The sequence below is a fragment of the Manis pentadactyla genome, chromosome 1, assembly GCF_030020395.1.
Source record: "Manis pentadactyla isolate mManPen7 chromosome 1, mManPen7.hap1, whole genome shotgun sequence".
NCBI classification, from domain to species: Eukaryota; Metazoa; Chordata; class Mammalia; order Pholidota; family Manidae; genus Manis; species Manis pentadactyla.
The window spans coordinates 213944842-213967619 of NC_080019.1; the positions used below are offsets into that span (position 1 = coordinate 213944842).

At 33.5% G+C, this 22778-nt stretch overlaps 1 protein-coding gene across 2 annotated transcripts in view; it reads right to left on the bottom strand.

Annotated features, from left to right (window-relative positions):
• CNTN6 (contactin 6) overlaps positions 1 to 22778 on the bottom strand; it is a 228592-nt gene that overhangs the window by 28152 nt on the left and 177662 nt on the right. For both annotated transcript variants that reach the window (XM_036878217.2, XM_036878216.2), the window contains one exon: positions 21463 to 21590. In XM_036878217.2, the coding sequence (XP_036734112.2) occupies positions 21463 to 21590 (128 nt within the window). The remainder of the gene's footprint in view (positions 1 to 21462; positions 21591 to 22778) is intronic.

Sequence of the window (22778 nt, forward strand, 5' to 3'; positions counted from 1 at the left end):
ATGTCATTCCAACATTTTAAATATTGCAATTGTTTCCTAAATAAAGATTTGGGAATGGAAAGTAAGAAGTAATAATCATGGATCTTAAGATTGATAAAAGAGCCATGGAAAAATATAAGCACATATTTTATTTCTGAATATAATGGAGAAAATCTGTTTCTTAATATACATCAGATATGTCTTCATATTTTCATACTTAAAAAATACTATTTCCCCTACTGAATTTATATGATGCATACACTTTTATTGTAATTGTTTCTAGGGAAAAGTTTGAGGAATGACTTTGTGGACTAAGTCCATTCTCAATTCCAAGCCTTCTTCACTTCTCTCCCCCAAAGAAAGGATAAATGATATCCAAGGTTTTGAGAACACTTTTAAGGACTACAGAATATTTTTCTTCTTGTAGTTTCTCTGAAAAATTATATCACTAATGTCTTATTTACATTTATGGGAGGATAAGTTAGCTAATTGGATGCATTGGTAGCAAAACTTCTCTGATTTAAAGTTTTAGATCATGAGATTAACTTTCAAACATTAAAAATGACAGTAACTCCTTCCATCTATGGCAACACAAAATGGCAAAATTAGACAAATAAGTCTTTTATACATACATCATTGGTAGTACAGTAATAATGACTAAAACTTCATGAATAAGAAGTATTTGTATTATAATTTATAATGGTTACATTTTCTTACTAGTTAACTTATTACTAATATTTATTGAGCACCTACCAAATTCTGCTAAGTATTGGAAATACAGTGGAAGGAGAAGGAAAAAGAAAAAATACCAAATAAAAACAATATAGTGCCTATTTTCAGAGAGATTTATGTGTAAAGAGGGAGGCTGCCATTAATCAAACATATTAATGAACATATAGTTATAACAGTGATGTGCCATACATTAGAAGAAAATTATTCTATTAAAATGTTGAATCCTGGAGGGTCACTTTATTGAGAAGGAGTTGTTTTATCTGGGAGCAAACAGGAGTTACCTGCGTGAAGACTAATAGATAGGGAGAAGAAAATATACTCCCTATGCAGGCAAGAGCATTTGCGAACAATCTGTGTGAAGAAGAAACATGGATGGTAAAGGTAGGGCAGTCCTTTTGCTAGAAAGCCAGTATTAGAAAGCAACACAGGAGTGAAACTGGAGTGGATGAAGTTGGGTGATTGTCATAGTGAAGACTTAAACCTTAGATCTTTTTAGGGCCAGCTACATAATTTATGGGTCACTGTATCAAGTAAAAACGTGGGGTGGTTTGTTGGAAAAATAGACCAAAAAATTTTTATTAAAGGTACCAAATTTAAGCATTTTTTCTTTAGAAATCTATATTGTAAAATGTAAGGGTAAAGGTGATACATGAGTAACAGCACAATCTTACAAATTGCAAAAAATAGGTTTTTGGTGTTAGTTCTATATAATTAAACAATATTACATCAAAGTTGTATTTTGATTGCTCTTAAGATTTTTCTTACTTTTCTGAAAATTTATTTATTTAGATCATATCTGAATTTATGCTTTAAACAACTGCACTTTCGACTGATGTAATTGACATCATTCACTAATGGTAAATGCAAAAGAATATATACTTTTTGATAATTTTTCATTAAAAAAGGATCTTTCTGCTGATACAACTGTTATAGAGATGTTAAGTGTAGTTTATAGGTTGTAACAACATCAGAATAAATCTTTGATAAATTATTTTGAAATACAAATTTTAGAACATTTAGAGCTGATGATCCTCACAGAACAATTTTTTTTCTAAAAAGATTGAACTCTTCATACAAATCCATGTTGTATAAATCTGAGTTAAATTTTAAATGTAATATTAAACACTGGATCTTTGTTTTTATGACATATCCTGTAACTTGTGCAGGTTGTACAAGAAACTGAAAATGTCTTAATGATTTATGCACATTCCAAAATGCCTTCCATTGCCTTACCTTCAGTTATTAGGAAACTCATTAATTGGCTGACCTGGAGCTTCATATAAAAATAGTGTTCTCTTCTGTTGAGTGGAAAAATCTTTAAATTTAATTTGTATTTCTAAGCTTCTGGATATTAGCTTTGCAATTTTGCACAAATTTTCAAAACCATGTATACTGAACTCATTGAAAAAGCGGAATGATTCTGTGACATGCCTTATTGCAATGCCCATGGGTAGGCTCTTATTTTGTAATACTTTAGTGACAAAGTTTATAGCCTGAGTCATTGATAGCTCCTGTCCTGCTGCTCAGGCTGAAGAGTTAATATTTCTGAAAATGTTTCAAAGATCACACAGTCTCTGGGGACAGATGGGCTAGGTGACCTTTTACACTGGATCTTGGCACTGAGGTTGAGTCTCTTGTTCTCCTGAAGCCCTCGTTGCTAACCACTGAGGTTTATGTAACTGCTGCTCCCATCACCTTTACTAGTCTGGGCCTGGTTCCTGATGTGCCCATTTTTCTCAGGAACTCAGCACTCCTGATTGCCATGAGACATGTGGGTGTACATGATACCAGCTATTAGGTGTGAATACTGCCTGCCTGGTGCATAGGTATGAGCATGTGCATACATGAGAGCTGCTGAACCATATACACATGCACAGGCTGCCATCAGACATATCTCCTCTGCCCATGTGTATGCTCCACTGTTCCATTAGACCTCACTTACAAGGCAACAAGGTTAGAGACAAAATGATAAGGCATTTCAAGATAGTGACAGCAGAACATTAGACCAAACATTGGGCACTTCTCAGGTTGGGGTCCCACACAGATGAAGCCACCCTTGGACATCATGTTAAGAAATGCATTCTTTTTGCCAAAAAGAAAAATTGGAAGCATTGGAAGTATGAAGCAGAGGAAATGATAATGATATAAAGACATACCAGTATCTATAAGGTGAAAAAATGGATTATATTTAAAAGAAGTAGCTTCTATGTGAGTGGAATTCTTAACCAAAAAAAGGGATGCATGATTATCTGAGCATAGTTCCATTTGGAAACACCTTCCTGTGTGGTGAAAGTGTGCACAATTTAATGACTGTATCCTCTCCCCACACCACACGCAGACCTGTACTAATCCTGTGTAGGTGGCTCAGCAACAACCACAAGGCTGCTGATTGCTATCCTAAAGAGTTCACTTCAATAACCACGCTCAGCTCTAGCTCAGAACACAAAGTGAACACCCCACAGAGACAAAATCATACTTGCAGAGGATGGGAGAGTGATTCTTGAGCAGCAGAAACATACAAAATCTTTGATGTTATTTTAGGGAAAGAACAGGGAATATGCTTTAGTCCATTAACAAGTTTAGACTCCTCTGCACACACTTTAACTTCTTAAGAAACTCTAATATCATAGAGATTGTTTTTAAGCCATTCAAATTACTCCCAGGGAGTAGAAGAATGTATATGCACACATGTGATCTACTCCTTTCCTGGTGGTACAGCAGGTACAAAACATGAGGCTCATTAATAACACTGAAACACTCCTTGGTATTTATGGATAAGTGAGATAATTAGGACCTGAATTATAACAAATTAAAAAGGAGAGTCAGCTATGTACTAGACTCTATAGTTTGTGAAACTTTGAATTCCTTTAAGCCTCTTTCTCTTGAAACAAACTAGAGGGATAGTTATCCCTTTACATTTTGTGTAATTTTATTTTTCTTGCATATTCCTTAGGTATTTTTAGAAATTTTAGTCAGATAGTTTAAAATACTGATTGTGCTAAGGATTTCTTGGAGAACATATTCTAAATCTGAATTCCTCAGATCCTACCAGAAATACTGATTCAGCAGGTCTGCAGAGGGAACCTAGAAACTTACATTTTTAACAGGCTGTTTTTCCAGTTGATTTTGATGTAGTTAGTCCAGGGGCCATGATTTGAGAAATATTGCCTCAGGTCTTGAAATTTGAACTTGAAAATTCTACTTAAGGAAAATCCAAGTTATATAAAATACATTGTCAGAAAGTTTCTAATGTTTTGGATCCAGGTAAAAGTCATATCCAGTAAAATGTTACTGGTTAGTTATGCTTCAAAAAAATAAAGATGGACTTCCAAGGTTATTTAACTGTAATTTATTCAGCATATTGTATGTGCTTTAAGAGTTTCATAGTGCATTTTAGCATATTAAAAACCTTTGAGAATTCTTGGATTAAAGAAACTTTTTAAAGTTTATTGAATTCTAGTTTTCTTATACTTACTAAATGTGGAACTTTCTTAATCCTCATAAAATCTCTTCATATGTTTTGGGATATAATGGATTCTAAGAAACAACGTTTGGAAATATGACTTCCATGGTTAAATAGGATCAACACATACATGTAAATGTATATGCCAAATAAATACACATGTAAAAATTTATGAGACAATCACATAAATTTGAATTCTGAATAATTTGGGGATTATTGTTAATTTTGTAAGATGATATAACTGTTTTTACTGTTATGTTAAAATAAGAATATTCCCTTATCTTTTAAAGGTACATTGTGAAATACTTATAGATGAAATTGTGATGTTTATGATTTGCCTCTGGATATTTGAGGTGGGGCCTGGGGAAGAAGGTGAGGGTATGGATGAAACAAAGCTGGATATGAGTTGATGATTATCAACCCTGACTGATGGGTACACGGGAGTTCCTCATACTATCTTCTCTGATTTTCTGTGTGTAATTTTCAATAATAATAAAAGAAAGAAAGAAAATGTTGGGGTAGGGAATAGGGAGGCATCTTTCACATTCAGCTTCTAAAGTGATGACAACTGACCACTTTTTTGAAGATTATTCTGAATATGAGTGATCAATATTCATGAAGAGTTCCTAAAATTACAGAATTTTAATATTTAGCACTGTCAATCTATTTCAGTGAGATATATAAATCATATGAAATAGCTTGATCTAACAATCTTTTTCTTAAGAAGTATAAGGGAAGGTTTAATAAAATATAGAATTCTTTTGACAAATAGCCTTACTCACATTCATATTGTCCTAATAGCCAATGATGTTTCCAGAACACATACTTAGTTATGTGTGCCTCAGGGCACATGAAAATTAGTATCAAAACATTTTTCAGAATTGTTTTGCATGATTTCTTTAAACACAAATGGGACATGTTCCCTGCATCAATGGCCAAACACACTATTACATACCATGATCCCTAAATTCATTTTTAGAAGCTAGGGGAAATCCAATGTATAACTGGTCTTTTCTGACTATCCAGAAAATATTATTGTTGGTCACTTTTTGTTTGTTTCTTTTGTTCCTTCAACTCAGTTGACATCTCCATCTATGAGTTATAATATCTCAGTGTCACTGTTCAGAATAGTAATTGCTCAGGTTGTTTCTGAAGTTATCAATTCCTCTCAAAATATGGACAAATGTGTAAGAAAAATCACCAAACCTTTCTCCCTCTGTACAAACATGCCTTCATTTGTCTATGACAATATAGGAAATGTTGCTAAGATACCAATATAAAGGAAACTAGTGTATAAATAACATTTCAAACAGGTAATGAAATTCTCTGATATTTTTCCTCCCTAGTTAACTTGTGAATATTAGATATAAATATTTTTAAAATTTGGTCCTCTTCTCAATTCCTCAGAAGCTGAAATTAACCTACATATTAACATATTAACCCTTCCCATCACTCTTAATTTCTTCTATTTACATGCTTTAATATGGGATCATATTCCTTTAAACTAGGAACTTCACTAGTATTTCTCAGTGCAGATTTGAAGGTAACAGATCCTCTGAGATTTTGTTTGTGTAAAAGTATTTCTATTTTGTTTTCATTTGGGAGGACAATTTTGCTGGGAATAGAATTCTTACTGGTAATGTGTCTCAGCCCATTACAAGACCATTCCACTGTCTTGTGGATTTCCTTACTTCTTTTACTGTATCAACCGCCAGTTTTATTGTTTTGAAGATAATGTATCTTTTTTTTCCAAACAGGATGAAGGTTCTTTGCTTTCACTACTATGTAATTATTCCAACTTTCCTTTGTTTTTATTTTAATTAGGGCTCATATAATTTGCTGAATAAGATGGCTGTTCTCATTTTCAGTTTTTTTAAACCTCTGGTAAACATTTCTTCAAATATCGTTTATCCCTCATTTAGTTTCTCCCCTCTCTGTGGAGGGACAATTTCACATATGTTAGAAATATTCACCATATCCAGTATGTCCCTTATGTTCTTTTTTGACTTTTCTATTGCATTTTTTTCCTTTGTTTTAGTCTGGATATTTTCTATTCACACATCCTCTCCTTTACTTATCCTCTTGTCTGCTGTGTCTAATCTGATATTAAATCAATCTTTGTTCTTTATTTTGCCTTTGTATTTTTCAGTCCAATTGATTTTTAATTCATATCATTTCTCTTCTGACATTCTCCATCTTATCTATTTTTTAAAACATATTCATCACAGTTATTTAAAAACTCTTGTCTAATGACTTCCACATTCCTATCAGCTGTAACCTGTTACTATTTTCTGATTTTTCTCTGGGTTTAGGTTATATTTCCCTTACTCCAGCTATTCCTGATAACATTTTATTGAGTGCCAGGTATGGTGGGTCAAAATACAAACGTTTTTATTTTGTTTCCCCAGGAAGATGTACCTTTCTAAGTGGGCAATTGAAAAAGAAGAGAATCTAGTGAGGAATTGATATGAACTGAGTCTGTATCTCAGTCATTTTAAGTACTGATCAATTTTGTTTCTGTTTTTATTACTGGGACATATGCCTTTAGGTGTCTAGATTCAAAGCTGGGTTTTTTGCAGGTCTTTAATTTCGCTTATTTTGAGCCCCAATTTTTGTCTTCCTTGCACTGTGAGCCTACCAATATTTCTTCTTGAGATATTTCCTGCTTTTTAATTGGTGTCTTGTATTTCTGATTCATACTGCTTAGAAATTGGCAAGTTTCTGCAGGGGAAAATCCCTGGTGAGTGTTGGGCTCACCTATCTGTGCACTTATTTTCTCCAGAATATTGTCTTTCATTTTGGAAACACCTTGGTTATTGTCATAATTCCTTCTAATTTCTTTTTTTATTTTTAAAATATATAAAAAATATTATGGTTAATATTGGTTTGATGTTGGTATGATAAAGCTATTTCAAACTAGTCAGGACAGAACTTTCTCCAATATTAATGTTTAATAATAGATTATGTGTGGGGTTGGATGTTTAGGTCATTTATCAGTAGGTTTTTAGATAACTTGAACAGTATGATCATTGTTTCAGTTGGAGAAAGACATGAGCATTACTTTGGACAGAAGTAAAAACCCTTACTACCATAGAAGTAATTCCTTATTCAATCTCTTACTCAAAACCATTTTATTAGTATTGAACCCTTACCATCTTCCAGATGTACATCAGAAAGAATATTGAGCAAATGAAACAATTTGGAAGTGAGGAGCCATTAGAGGATTTCCATCATAAGAGGCAGAAAAAGAAAAAATCTCATTTGTATTTTAATAGGAACATTCTAGCTTCTAGAAGGGACACAAAGGTAGAATCAAGATAAATCTTTTTGAGGCTCTGGGTGGGTTTCTCAACCTCAACGTTATGAACATTTTGGGCCAGATAATTTTTAGCTGTATGTGTGAGTGGGTGGATTCAGAGTGACGTGGGGAAGCTATCTTGTGTACTGTAGGATATTTAGCAGCATCCTTGGCCTTTACCCACTAGATGTCAGTAGATCCTTCAGTTGTGACAACCAAAAATATCTCCATACACTGTTAAATGCCCCTTGGAGGCAAAATCAACTTGTTGAGCACCTCTGTGCTAGAGTAATACTATGGGAGAATGGCTGTGGTTTAACTACAGTTTGGCAATTGTAGTGACAGGAAGAAGTTAGATTCTGTACATATCTTGATGCTGAGGCCATTTGTTGGACAACAGTCTATTGCACCTGGAAGAAAGAGAAGAATAAAAATGACTACAAATATTTGGCTTGAACAACTGTCAGGACTGCAGCAGGAGCAAGTTTTGAAAGTAAGAGTTAGGAGGTTGATATTAAGATACAGGAAAGTGATAAGTGAATATAATAAATTGGCAGTTGGATTTTGGGTTTAAGGTAGATATTGGAACTTGGTATATCAGTTTGGGAATTAGGTTAGAGATGGTGTTTAAAATGATTAGTTATCAATTGAGTGTCAGTAGATACTGCAAAGAATAAATTCAAGGACAAATCTCTGGTACACCCTAAATTTAGGAAATTGATAAGATCAAGAGGAACCAACCAGCAAATGAAACTGAAAAGAAGTGACTCAAGATACAAAAAGGAAAAGCTGACAAATACCATGTCCAGGTAGCCAAGAGAGGGATGTGTTTCAAGATGGATGTGATCAATAGTCTGATAGGTTAAGTGAGATGAGGATTGAGAACTGACCACTGGATTTAATGATGTGGAGGTTACTAGTCACCTTGTTAAGAGCAGTGTTGATGGAATGGTAGGGAAAAGGCCTGGATGCATTGATTCAGAGTTGACCAGAAGGGTTGGCTAAAGCAAACTTCTACAAACAAATTTTTTAAGTTTTGCTATAAAAGAAAATAGTCAAATATGGCAGCAGCTAAAGGGGAAGTAGGGTCAGAAAAGGACTTTTTAAAATGATGAAGTAACAATATGCAGGCATGTTGGTGGGAATGATATGTTAGAGGAGTAACAGAGAAGAAAGAGATAGAATGAATGAGGGAGAAAGAGAGAGAGAAAGAGAAAGAGAATGATATCCCTGGAACATGAGAGGGAATCATACCTAGTACACAAGTAGAAAATCTGAGTTCATGACCTATTATCTCATGAACTGTGCTTTCTTGATCACTTGAAAAATTTTGTTTAAGCAAGAAGTAACTGAAGCTTGACTTCTTCTAAATATTAGTAGACAAAAATTATATCATGAAAAAAATAGGATGCATAATAGCCTGATGAAGATAATTAAATGCAGTGTTTATTTTTAATTCTTTATAAACATCTACCTCACACTCAAATATATACATATAGGCATACACACATAAATTTGGGTGCTGGTTTACAGAATCTAACTTTTAAATAATAGAAATTTCAGAAAAAGGAATGGAGTAAATTCTTATATTATTTATGAAGATATTCCAGGACCAAAAAGCATGAATTTCCAAGATGGCAAAGTACCCCAAATGCCCAGCATGAATGTTGAAAATAGATTTATATTATGACATAGCATCAGGTAATTGTGAAACACTGGAAAAAACAGAGAGAGGGAGAGAGAGAGAGAAGATCACAAGCAACAGAACAGAAATAAAAATGATTTCAGCTTTCACAGCAGAGTAACATTTCCAAATTTCTGAAGAATAATGATTTCCAATCTAGAATTCTATTTCCAACTAAACCATCAATCAAATGTAAACATAGAATAAGTACATTTTCAAAAATTAATGATTTCAGAAGAACTGCATTTCTCTTGAATTTGTTCTTTAGAAGATGCATTCTACCAAAATGAAGAAATATGTCAAGAAAGAAAAGGCATGATTTAAGGCAACCTGGCTCTGAAACACAAGGGCATGTTGATATTGGAAGGAGACAAATGAGACAGAATTGAGGAATGAATTATTGTCAAGTCCATAGAAAAGTAAAGCAAACACACAAAAAAAGAAAATTACTAACTCTAGGAAAAGCAAACACAGGAAGATCAAAGCTAATATTCTGAAACAAACCCTGGACAGAGAAAACAAACAAGGAAATCAGTGTGATGGAGTCTTTGTTTTTTCACCTCTAGCAAGACAGAAATGGAGTTTTTGATCTTTATTTAATATACCCTTTCTTTTCATATGAATGCTTGCATAAAGCTAGGGTGCATTATATCCTCTTAGCCAAGTGAAGATTATTTGCTTAAATATGTGTTTCACAGATTAAAATCTTCATGAAGCACTTAGTATTATATTCCATCACAGGTAGCATATAATTTTATTTCAGTGCACAAAGTAACCATGGTCAATATATTTCAGTTTATCTGCAGGTGACATGACCCATCTATTTCTCACTTCAATATTTAAGTGATGTAGAATAATTATTAAAAGATTACCAACTCTTCCAGTGAAAAAGATGGCAGAGTAGAAAGGAAAGGCAAAACCTCCTCCCACATAAAGGCAGAAAGGCAGCCCTGCCCACAACCCACAAACAGCAACTGTGGCTCCACAGAAAAGAAGAGCCAGGAACAGGCAAGAAAACAGTCTTGAACTTCTTGGCTTTCTTCAAAGCTATTACTCTCTAGACCAGGAAGCATAGCATATCCATCTAATACAAAGGAATAAACAAAGAAACCCTGACAAAATGAGGCATAGGAATATGTTCCAAACAAAACTACAGGATAAGACACCAGAAAAAAAGCAAAATGAAATGGAGATCATCAACCTTCTTGATAAAGATTTCAAAATAGCAGTCATAAATATGCTCACTGATCTGTGGAAAAGTATTGAAGATCTCAGGGAGGAATTCAACAAAGAGATTGAAGATTTGAAAAAGAGCCACTCAGAGTTGAAGAATACAGTAACTGAAATGAAAATATAATTGAGGTAATGAATAATTGGTGCAACTAGAGGAGACAGTCAATGATATGAAATTCAGAGAACAGGTAAACAATGAAGCTGAGGAACAGAGAGAAAAAAGAATCTCTAGAAACAAAAGGATGCTCAAAGTGGTGTGTGACAACTCTACATGAAATGATATTTGCATAATAGGAGTCTCAGAAAGAGGAAAGAGACACAAAGGGGTAGAAAGTCTTTTTGAAGAAATAATTGCTGAAAATGTCCCCAATCTGGGAAGGCAATAGACACGGTCCTGGAATCATGGAGAGCCCCTAACAAAAGGAACCCCAGGAAGACAACACCAAAGTATATAATAATTAAAATGCCAAAAAATAAGAATAAAGAGAGGGTATTGAAAGCAGCTAAAGAGAGGCAAAAACGTACTTATAAGGGCAACACTATTAGGTTATCAACAGATTTCTTAGCAGAAACTATACAGGCCAGAAGGGAGTGGCATGGAATAGATAATGTATTGAAATAGCACTTTAAACCAAGAATCCTGTACCCAGCAAGGATATCTTTCAGAACTGAAGAAGATATTAGAAGTTTCCCATATAAACAAAAGTTAAAAGAATTAACCACAACTAAACCATCCTTACAGGATATGTTAAAGGGATTTCAGTAGGTAGAAATGTTCTTAAGCTTAAATATTTTTCATCAGTGAAAATAAAACCATAGTAAAGGTAATAGAACAATTACTTACTAAGTATGAAACAAAACAAAACAAAAGTAGTAAAACCAACTATATACAAAATCAGTCAAGAGATATGCAAAAATATGCATATTATGATATCTAATATACAAAGTATGGAGGAGGAGTGAAATTGAATTGGTGATCAAAAAATTCCCAACAAACAAAAGTCCAGTTACAGATGACTTCACAGCTGAATTATACCAAACATTTAAAGAAGATCTAATACCCATCCTTCTTAAAGTACTCCAAAAAGTAGACAAGGAGGGAATACTTTCAAACTCATTCTATGAGGCTAGCATCACTCTAATACTGAAACCAAAGATACAACAGAAAAATAAAATTATAGAACAATATCCCTGAAGAACACATATGCAAAAGTCCTCAACAAAATATTAGCAAACCAAATTAAAAAAATACATCAAAAGGATCAACCATCATGATCAAGTGAAATTTATTCCAAGGATATAAGGATGGTACAATATTTGTAAATCAATCAATGTGATACACCACATTAACAAAAGGAAGGATAAAAACCATATACCATCTCAACAGATGCTGAAAAAGCATTTGACAACATTCAACATCCATTCATGATATAAACTCTCAACAAAACGAGTATAGAGGGTATGGAACTCAACATAATAAAGGCCATATATAACAAACCCACAGCTAACATCATACTCAATGGTAAAAAGCTAAGATCAGGGACAAAACAAGTATGTTCACTCTCACCACTTTTATTCAACATAGTACTGGAGGTCCTAGCCATGGCAAGTACCGTTCAGACAAGATAAAGAGATAAAAGTTATCCAAGTTGGTAAGGAAGAAGTAAAACTGTCACTATTTTCAGATGACATGATACTATATATAGAAAACCCTAAAGACTACACCAAAAACCTATCAGAACTAAGAACTGGATAAGCAAAGTTGCAGGATACAAAATGAATACACAAAAATCTGTTGCATTCCTATATACTAACAGTTAACTAGCAGAGAGAGAAATCAAGAAATAATTCCATTTACAATTGCATAAAAAGATTAAAATGCCTAGGAATAACCCTAACCAAGGAGGTGAAAGATCTATACTCTGAAAACTATAAGACACTCATGAGAGAAATTAAAGAAGACACAAGTAAATGGAAATCTATCCCATGCTCATAGATAGGAAGAATTAATATTATCAAAATGGTCATCCAGCCCAAAGCAATTTACAAATTCAATGCAATCCTTATCAAAATACCAATGGCATTTTTTAATGAACTAGAGCAAATAATCCAAAATTCATATGGAAACACAAAAGATCCTGAGCAGCCAAAACCATCCTGAGATAGAAGAACAAAGCTGGAGGTATTATGCTCCCTGACTTTAAGCTATACTACGAAGTTGTCTGTAATCAAAACAGTATGGTACTGGCACAAAAACAGACCTAGGTCAATGGAACAGAAGAGAGAGCACAGATATAAACCCATGCATATATGGTCAATTAATATACAACAATGGAGTCATGAATATACAATGGGAAAAGACAGTCTTCAATAACTGGTCCTGGGAAAACTGAACAGCTACATGTAAGAGAGTGAAACTGGATTACTCTCTAACTCCATATAAAAAAATTAAACTTGAAATTGATCAGAGACCTAAATGTAAGACATGAAAGCATAAAACTCTTAGAAGAAAACATAGGCAAAAATCTCTTGAACATAAATATGAGCAATTTTTTTCTGGATACATTTCCCTGGGCAAGGGAAACAAAATAAAAAAAATCAACAAGTGGGACTACATTAAACTAAAAAGCTCCTGTACAGAAAAGGATGCCATCAGCAGAACAATAAGGCAACCTACAGGTGGGGAAATATATTCATAAATGATTTATCTGATAAGGGGTTAACATCCAAAATATATAAAGAACTCATATAACTCAACACCAGAAACACAAGTGACCAAATTAAAAAATGGGTGGAGGACCTGAAACAGACCTAGGTCAATGGTACAGAAGAGAGAGAAACACAGACAGCTAACAGGCACATGAAAAAATACTCCAAATCACTAATCATTAGGGAAATGCAAATCAAAACCACAATGAGATTTCACCTCACACCAGGTGGAATGGCCACCATCCAAAAGACAAGAAATAATAAGTGTTGACAAAGATGTGGAGAAAAGGGAATGATTGTACAATGTTGATGGGGATCTAAAATGGTGCAGTCACTGTGGAAAGCATTGCAGAGGTACCTCAAAAAACTAAAAATAGAAATATCATTCAATCCAGTAATTCCACACCTAGGAATTTACACAAAGAAAACAAAATCCCTGGTTCAAAAAGATGTATGTACCTCTATATGTAAATAAAGTTTATCACCACTTTATTTACAGTAGCCAACATTTGGAGGCAACCTAAGTGTCTACCAGTAGAAGAATGGATAAAGAAGATGTGGTACATATACACAATGGAATACTATTTAGCCATAAGAAAGAAACAAATCCTACCATTTGCAAAAATGATGGAGTTAGAGGGTATAATGCTCAGTGAAATAAGTCAGGCAGAGAAAGACAAATACTAAATAATTTCCCTCATTTGTGGAGTATAACAATGAAGCAAAACTGAAGGAACAAAATAGCAGCAGACTCATAGACTTCAAGAAGGGACTAGTGGTTACCAAAGGGGAGGGGTTGGGGAGGGCAGGGAGGGAGGGAGGGAAAGGGGATTGTGGGTATCATGATTGGTGCACATGGTGTGTGTGGGGTCATGGGGAAGACAGCTGTTAACACATAAGAGGCAATTACTATTTATGGAATGATATTTATATTTCTTATAAATAGATAACATTCACTTATTCCTTCAACTGTAACTTTATGCTAGGCTGTAGCTCAGAGAAGACAAATAGGGACTCTGTGGCATCTTACTACACTGATGGACAGTGACTGTAATGGGATGTGGGGGGGACTTGATAATAAAGGTGAATGTAATAACCACACTGTTTTTCTTGTAAAACCTTCATAAGAGTGTATATCAATGATATCTTAATAAAAATAAATAAGTAAATAAAAGAATATGTGGTACATATATACAATGGAATGTTATTCAGCCATAAAAGAGAAAGAAATCCTGCCATTTGGACAACATGGATGGACCTAGAGGGTATTACGCTAAGTGAAATTACTAGGCAGAAAAAGACAAATACCATATGATTTCACTTATTTGTGGAATCTAGAATTAAAACAAAACAAAATGAACAAAGCAGCAGTAGATTCATGGGCACTGAGAAGTGTCTTGTGCTTTCCAAAGGGGAGGGTTGCAGTGGGTAGGTGGGGAGGATGAGGGGGATAAAGGGCACAAAAATTTTCAATAATATTATGTTGATCACAGGGATGGTAGTAGACAATGGAAAATATAGCCAATGATTCTGTGACCTTCCTATGTTGATAGGTAGTAACTGCACTAGCAGGGGTGAGGGTTTAATAATACAGTAACTGTTGGACCACTATGTTGTATACTTGAAACCAATATAAGATTGTATATCAACTATGCTCCAATTAAAAATGAAAGACTATCAAGAACCCCAAAATAAAAGAAAGAAATGGAAAACAGCTTAGAGTAATCATCTAAAATTTTAGTTGTCTAAATGAGAAAATCTAAGTATCATGCAAAATAAAACTGAACAATTCCCTAGCAAGTAATGACATAAAATATAAATACAATTCCCTAGCAAGTAATGATGTAAAATATAAATACAAATCTTCTATATTAACAAATAATCAAAACAGGGCTTGACATTTATTTAAAAAGAGCAGGCACTATAGATTCTTCTTAATGAATTAGGCACACCAACTACTCAGTTTCCAGGCTATTAATACATAATAGGCAATGACTATTTATGGCATGATACTTATATTTCTTATAAATAGATAACATTCACTTATTCCTCTAACTGTAACTTTATGCTAGGCTGTAGTAAAACACTGGACTGAAGAATTCTGTATTTTATAGGATACAGAATTAGGAAATTTTATTTTGCCTGGCTATAGGACTTAGTAGAAAGGGGATGTTTTACTTTGAACATTTACACTGGGGTAAGGGGAGGCAAAAACCAGAAGATGAGAAACAGGGTGAATTTGATTCATCTGATTCTTTTTTATTTAATTTTTCCCTTTCAGCACCTCCTCTAAATCCATTCATCTCTTGGGCTTGAAAGAGTTTGCTAACTGCTTCTATGAGTATTCAGGACCAAGAGACTGAAAACAGAGTTTGTGTATGAGGGCCTTTTACATCATAATGATACTATTATTCCTTAAAAATGGTGTGAGAGCAAAAGTGACCACCATGGTAGTTCAGAAATAGAATGCTGGAGCAGCAGAGAAGTCTAATAATTTCTTTTAGCGTCAGAAGCAATGAAGGAAAAATTACTGACCTTCCAATTCCTAACCAAACCCTCAGGGCAAAAGTAAGTACAGGTTTCGGAGGAAAACTGAGGACAAACATAATTCAGGATATTTTTTTACTGCACAGACTAAGCCTGTTGGAGAAAGTTTTGTTTTGTTTTGTTTATTTTTTAATAAAAAGAGTAGATGGCTAGTAGTTTAAGCTAAGTGAGGGAAGCCAGATATCAGAGTATATACTGTGTGATTGCATTTGTATGAAATCTATGGCAGAAAAAATTATAACAGTGCCTTCTAGAAGTGGGCAGGGGCAGGGGTTGTTTAAGAAGGGGCATGAGAGAAAGTTCTTTAGGGTGATGGTAATGTTCTATATCTTGGCAGAGATATGCCTTTCTTCAACAAATGCACACTTAAGATTTTTGTATTTTATTATATGTGAAGTTTACCTCAAATGAAAAAGAGTATAAACAAATATTGAATTCTACTTAATGGATGAAAGCTGAAATATTTAGGGGGAGCAATACTATCTGCAAATTATCACATTTTCATTCCTTTGGGACTTTAAACAATGGCATGTGAAAGTGTCTCATGCAATTATTATTACTTATTTACTGGAAGATAAAAAAGAAGAAAACAAAAAAAATGTTTTGCCACTTACTAACATAGGGACTTTGAGGAAGTAGTTTTAACAATCTATACCTCAGTCTCACCTGGTATAAAATGGAGATAATGACTATCTGCTTCAATTTGTTCTGAGTGTTTAATGGGATGATATACAGAAAGCTCCTATCACAGTGCCTGGAAAAGAGTATGCATCTAATAAATGGTAGTTATAATGATAATAATAAAGAATACACCACGATAACAACAACAATAAAAAAAGCGAACTCTTTAAGATCTCATGCTAGTTACTAATAAAATTGGTTAGATCTAATTCCAAAGTGTATGCTTTTCACCACTTGAAGAGGTGTGTACTCATTTGTCTGGCCTCTTTACTTGGCATAAACCACTAGCTACACTCTCCCTATTGTTTTATTAAGAATAAGTGAAATAAAACTTTAACTAATTGTAGGTTTAATCTGCTCAGTGAAAAATATCTTTAACATAAAAAAGAAGTTTCAAACTGAAAATTTATTAATATCTGTCCATTGCAGTAATATATTATATAATATACATTTAAAAAATAGCTGCTTAACATACCTGGAAATCTATTTGAGTGATATGTGGTACATTTAAAAAATATTATGCACTGTTGTCATGAAGGTCTTAAATGAATATTTTTATTTGTTTGTTTTTAAATTTTTACTTGAAGAGATTACAGAATTCAAGTTTCAAGAATTCCCTCAGCTTTATTTTTAATATTGGAATGGGAAAGAAAATTTCATTTCTAGGCAGTTAAAAATTCACTATATATAATGCTCCCATTAAAAATTTTTTAATCAAAATGTTTTCTTCTCTTAAAAATGCTTTAAATCATTCTTTGTAGGAAGTTGGGATGCAGAATTAAACATTTTGAGGAAAATAATAGCAGTACTGAGAGATCTTAGTAGTGGTGTTTTCAACCCCTATAATATGATGGATGTATTCCCATGTGTCTTGTAATTTGTGTGAAATTGTACTTTTACTTTACAAAATAAAGCTGGGCTTAACACCTCAAATCCTTATAAACTGCCTTTTAATGACACAGACCCTCTAATTATTTACCCATCTTGGTATTTCTCTTTGCAGATGTAATACCATATTAGTGCATACCCTCATTCTGCAGGAGAAAATAGATAGGCCACTCTCTATTCTGTTATAATAAAGACTTCTATCACAAAGAATAAACAACTAAATGAGCAGCAATAAACTTAATTTGCACATTAGATATGCTTTTCCAAGTTCCGACATTTCAGTTGAAAATAATGCTGAAGCAATGAGGCCTATAATTGAACATCCAAAACTTCTCCAGTGGGGAAACAAAAACAAATGTTGCCTGCAAACAAGATCATTTTTACAGCCTGCTGTTACTCTGCTTTTTAATAATTTTTCAAATGCCAGATCAAATAATTTCCCCTTTTATGTGATTTTCATATACCTCTTAGTGTATGTACACGTTGCAGTTTTAATCCACATCTTCAAAAATGAAAACACTTAAACTCTCTTTGCTTTTGATTCGTGGTTGTGCCTATGGAACATGTCCTCAAATTACCCTGGGCATTGTTGGAGGCTCTGGCAAGGCCAGTGCTAACTGTGCTCGCAATGTCTGAATGGAAAATTGCTTTATCCTGCTCATTAGTGAAACAGAAATTTTTGACATACAGTGCAGATAACTTCAGAATCCTCTTAACACAGATAAGCCATTATCAGCTAAAAGCTAAGCTGGAAAACATCTTACTCTTGTAACTATTATCTTTTTACATGTTATCTAACAATAACATTTCTTGCATGACTGAGGCTGATAAGTAAATTCAAAGAGAGATGATTGTTTTATCAGTTACTGAAATTTCTCATTTGCTCCTTAGCACCCTACTACAAGTAAGGTCACTATATGCTGATTTTGATTTGAGAAACAAAATTTATTTGACTTTGTAATGACAATCAGATGAACATTATAGATGAGAAAATACACACACAAACACATATGTGCACTTACATGCAAATCTTAAGTCATCTTAACAACCAGGTGGCTATACTCTTAATAGTCAAGAAAAATGACTTAATCAATGCATACTATTATAATTCTCCCTCCGATTAAAGTCTCATATTTGTAGTTTGTAAAACAACAGTTCTTTGGCAGTTATAACTTGAACATTGCTACATGAAAGAGAATTAGAGATAGCAGTCTAAATAAGAGGATATGCTGATGATAGGTATCTTAGAAGTATATCTGCATAGCAATCCAGAGTTTAATAAAGATCATACATTAGAGATCAATAATATAGCAAAGTCTCTAAAGATGCTTTTATTCATACTGTACACATTTTGTTTTTGTAGTTAATTTCTGAATGTAGTTGTGTTACTATGTACGTTTGTGTTTATTTATATCACATATGGTGGTTCTTGTCAATAGGAAAAAAGCAAGAGACCCCCAAATCTCCTTAAAATGAGATGTGGATATTTTATGAAAGCTAAAAATAGTAAACACAATTTCCTTCCCATTATTAGATATGAGTGGAGAAAAAATTAAAGATTCATGCATACTGACACATGCCTTTTGGCATATGTCAATCATTCTCTAATATGTGCTGAAAATACCATAATAGTGAATTCTCCACATAAATTCTTTAGAATTTTCATGTAGCTTCACATAGTCCCCTCTCCTTGCAGATAAGGAGTTCTCTATTAGATATACATAACTACAAACCCTGAAATTGGGAAAGTGAAGGCATTTAGAAGCTTATTATTTTCCTTTGATGCTCTTTATTGCCAAGTATTCTAAGAAACTTAAACCCTGAAAAGTTGAAAACTCTCATATTTATGGGAAGGAAGCCAGGAGGGAAATTATCTCTATAAACTAAAGGGTATAAGATAAAATCCTTTCACTTAATCAATAAATATTTATTGAACACATACAGTTCCCAGGACTGTTCTAGAATTTGTGATGTTCCTGCCATCTTTATGCTTCATTTCTAGAGGAAGGGAAAGATAGAGAAAAAAACATAGACCTAACAATAAATGAATTGTATGGTTTGTAGGAAGATGAAAAGTGCTGCTACAGAAGCACATAACACTAATTATGTACCTAGAGCTATAAAAATAAATGAACTGGTTATTTATTTATTTAGCAGCCTTATAGCCAGGTAAGAATGTTATACAAAATGAATTTCTGAAGGGAATTTAACTAAGAAAAAATTTCTACTCTTTTCAAAACAGTAGAAAAGATTAAAGTGACCAGAAATGTAGATGGGATAATTTAGTTTCAATAGCCCCAGCAAAGAACACTAGAAATAAACAAAAACATAAGTCATATGTATATTTTTTACTTGTAAAATTTATTTTTTTACCTGTAGAGAGAGTGGAGTACCTGGGGATTATGATGTGTTTTATGGAATATCCCAAAATATAGATCTAACTGTTTCCATCCTAAGAATTAGGAACCTAACTAGCAATAAACATGGTTACATCACAGATTTGAAATTTCCAATTGCTTTTCTTGAGAACTAAGCATAGTTCAGCTGTTCCTGAGTTTCATATTTGTCTGAGTCTTCTCCTTTTACTTTTCTCCTTTTAATTACTAGTGGACAGCATGATGATGCCAAAGGTTTAAGAAACATTTGAGGAAGAGAAACTCTTTATTCAGCTCACTTTATCCATTTCCTTTTTATCCCCTTGATCTCTGGGGTGGAGGATGCCTAGAATTGTATTTTAGCAATAAAACCATTGGTCCAGCTTACTGATCAGCAGCATCCTACAGAAACTTTCTTTGACAAACTGCATTTCTACTATTCATGACTTCTATCTTTGTATTTCATATTTTAATTCCTCCTGGATTTCCCCATACTTAGAAAATTAACAGCAATGCCTTTTTATCCTTCACCATATTTTAACTTGTGGTAATAAAATGAATACATACTACCTGCACCTTCTTAATTTGAAATGAGGTAATAAATCTCTTTTTTTTCTTCAGTGAACATCTTATTTCTTTAAACATAAAGTATATACAGTTTTCAGTATACAGGCATTACCAAAAATTTGCTGGAGAGAAGCTCTATCATTATAGATAAAACACTTTCCTTGAAACAGTAAGTCCATCTCTGTCTTAAAAATCTGATGACAATACAATTTTAAAGGAGCCAAGTTTTTCAAAATGTGTCAAGCAGGTTGGATTTTGACACAAATTATATCAGCCACCTTTCCCCTGAGTATTTCCGACAATTGTTGACATAATGTAATATGCTTGAGACAATGTTGGCAAAAATATCTACCAGGAATAAAGGTAGGTGTTTATTTTCTTTGAGACATTTTATAAAGATGGTTGAAGAACAGCAGCTAACTAGTTTTTATTGGGTATGTTTATTTTTAATAGAAATGATGATAAATGCCAATTGCTGAATTTAATCATTTGGGCCTAATTAGCTGCTCAAACTGCTTTTTCAAGACAATCATTTTTATCATCCAGGAGGCAATGAAATGATAAAAGTGACATGGCTTCCAGTAAACATACTAGTTTTATGAGATGAGATTCAACAAAGTAGCAAAGATGGGGAATAGACATTTCTAATACTAATTATGTCCCTTGGTGATATATGTAGGTACATTTGGATAGAAACTAGTTTAAAAGACTGAAGAACAGAGTGTATAGTTTTACTATCCCAAATTGTGTGACCTTATCTGTTCACTGTGATGGGAATATAATAATGACTCACATGGACACTAACATTTAATTGTTTTCTCTTTGAAAAGAACTACTTATTAAAGTTTATTAAAGAATGTCTGCATTTCACTAGTTATGCACCTAGAGCTATATAAATAAATGAACTGGCTATGTAGTTGGCAGCCTTATACTCAGGTAAACGTTTCATACAAAATGAGAGTTTCTAAAGGAAATGTAACCAAGAAAAATGTTGTCTACGCACTTTATCAGAATGTCCATTGCCCCCCACACTAAGGGATTTGTGAAAATTCATGTATTCTAGGTACAGGTTTTTCTACCTAATTACCCACTGATGGCATTCAACTATTAATGCATTCACATCTACCAGGTGATCTCACTGGCAGAGTATCATGCTATTAATGAGTACAGGAACACACCCTTCAAATAAATTGTGAAATCGAATATTTCACCTATACAATATGATACAGATTGACACTGTGATGGAGGTCATGACAAGTATACGAATCTTTAATGTTCACCAAGCATGAATGAAGATAATAAATACCTTTTACCACCAGGCTGCCAGTGTTCTTTGCAATGCCAAACTGATTTGTAGCTATGCAAGTATATGATCCAGCATCTGATCTGGTAACGTTATATAATCTGAGGCTGCCATCCTCCAAAAGAAACACTCTAAAAAGAAAACATACCATAAACAGAAATAAGGCTCTTTAAAATTGATGTCTTAGCCACTCATTTTCATTTCACAATGGTTCTAGACCTGTGTGTGTATTTGATAATATGAATGCATTCCTTTCCTATTATTTGTGAGCAATCTCTGTATCCACATTAGAGTAAGCGGCATTTGCTTTCATTCTGACACAGTACTGATAATTATTATAGTACAACTTGAATTATTGTTGATTTCAATATACACTATAAAATGAGTGCTCAATGCTGTAATGTCCATTTGCTTGATTAATAACAAATGCAACTACTTAGTGTGCATTTTGAGAAATCAACTCAGTGGTGAAAATTGAACCTGGCATTAGAGAAATACAAGCTGATATTCACACTGTTTAGTCTGTGGCTTTATAAACATGCTCTTATTTAGCACTTTCAGGCCAACAAACAACATGGTCCTCAATCCTGACAATATTTGCCAGTGCTAGTGAGCTGAAGGAGTCATCCATTTGGTTCCATAGCCAAAGGGCCTAGACCCATCCTGTTATGTGACCTATTCTACCAAAAAGGGGAAAAGAGGAGTAGGAAGAATGAAGGGTTCATTGATCAGACTGAATTAAATATTCCTAAAATACATATTTTACACAGTGAAGATATTTATTTAATCTTACTAAATAAATAATACACATATAACATACTAAGTTTCAGTATGCTACTCTACTAAATTTTCTTAGTAGATTCTTATTAAATTTTTTCTGCTACTCAGATAGTCAAAAGCAAACGTCATTACACTGTTGTTACCAGGGGAAACACCAAGATTGGTTTCTTGACAAAAATTACCATCACATTTTAATATGGTAACAAAATTGGAAAAAGAAAAACATATGCTCAATTTTGTCTTATAAATTTAATTAACCTTTTAAAAATGCAACTGTAAAAATACTAGTGGGTAGTCAAGATGGTACAAATAGAAGTGATAAAAACTAATTTTCATGACAATTGCTTTAAAGCAAAGGGAGGCAAGACAATTGGCAGGCATGTCACATTTATTAACAATTACCAAATAGTATTTGTTTCATTGCAAACATATCACTGTTTCTAATATGAGTATTACATGAAATGTAGCTAATATAATTAATTATTCAATTTGAAACAGAGAATATCAGCCAACTACAGTTTGTATGCAGCCAGCTTCTG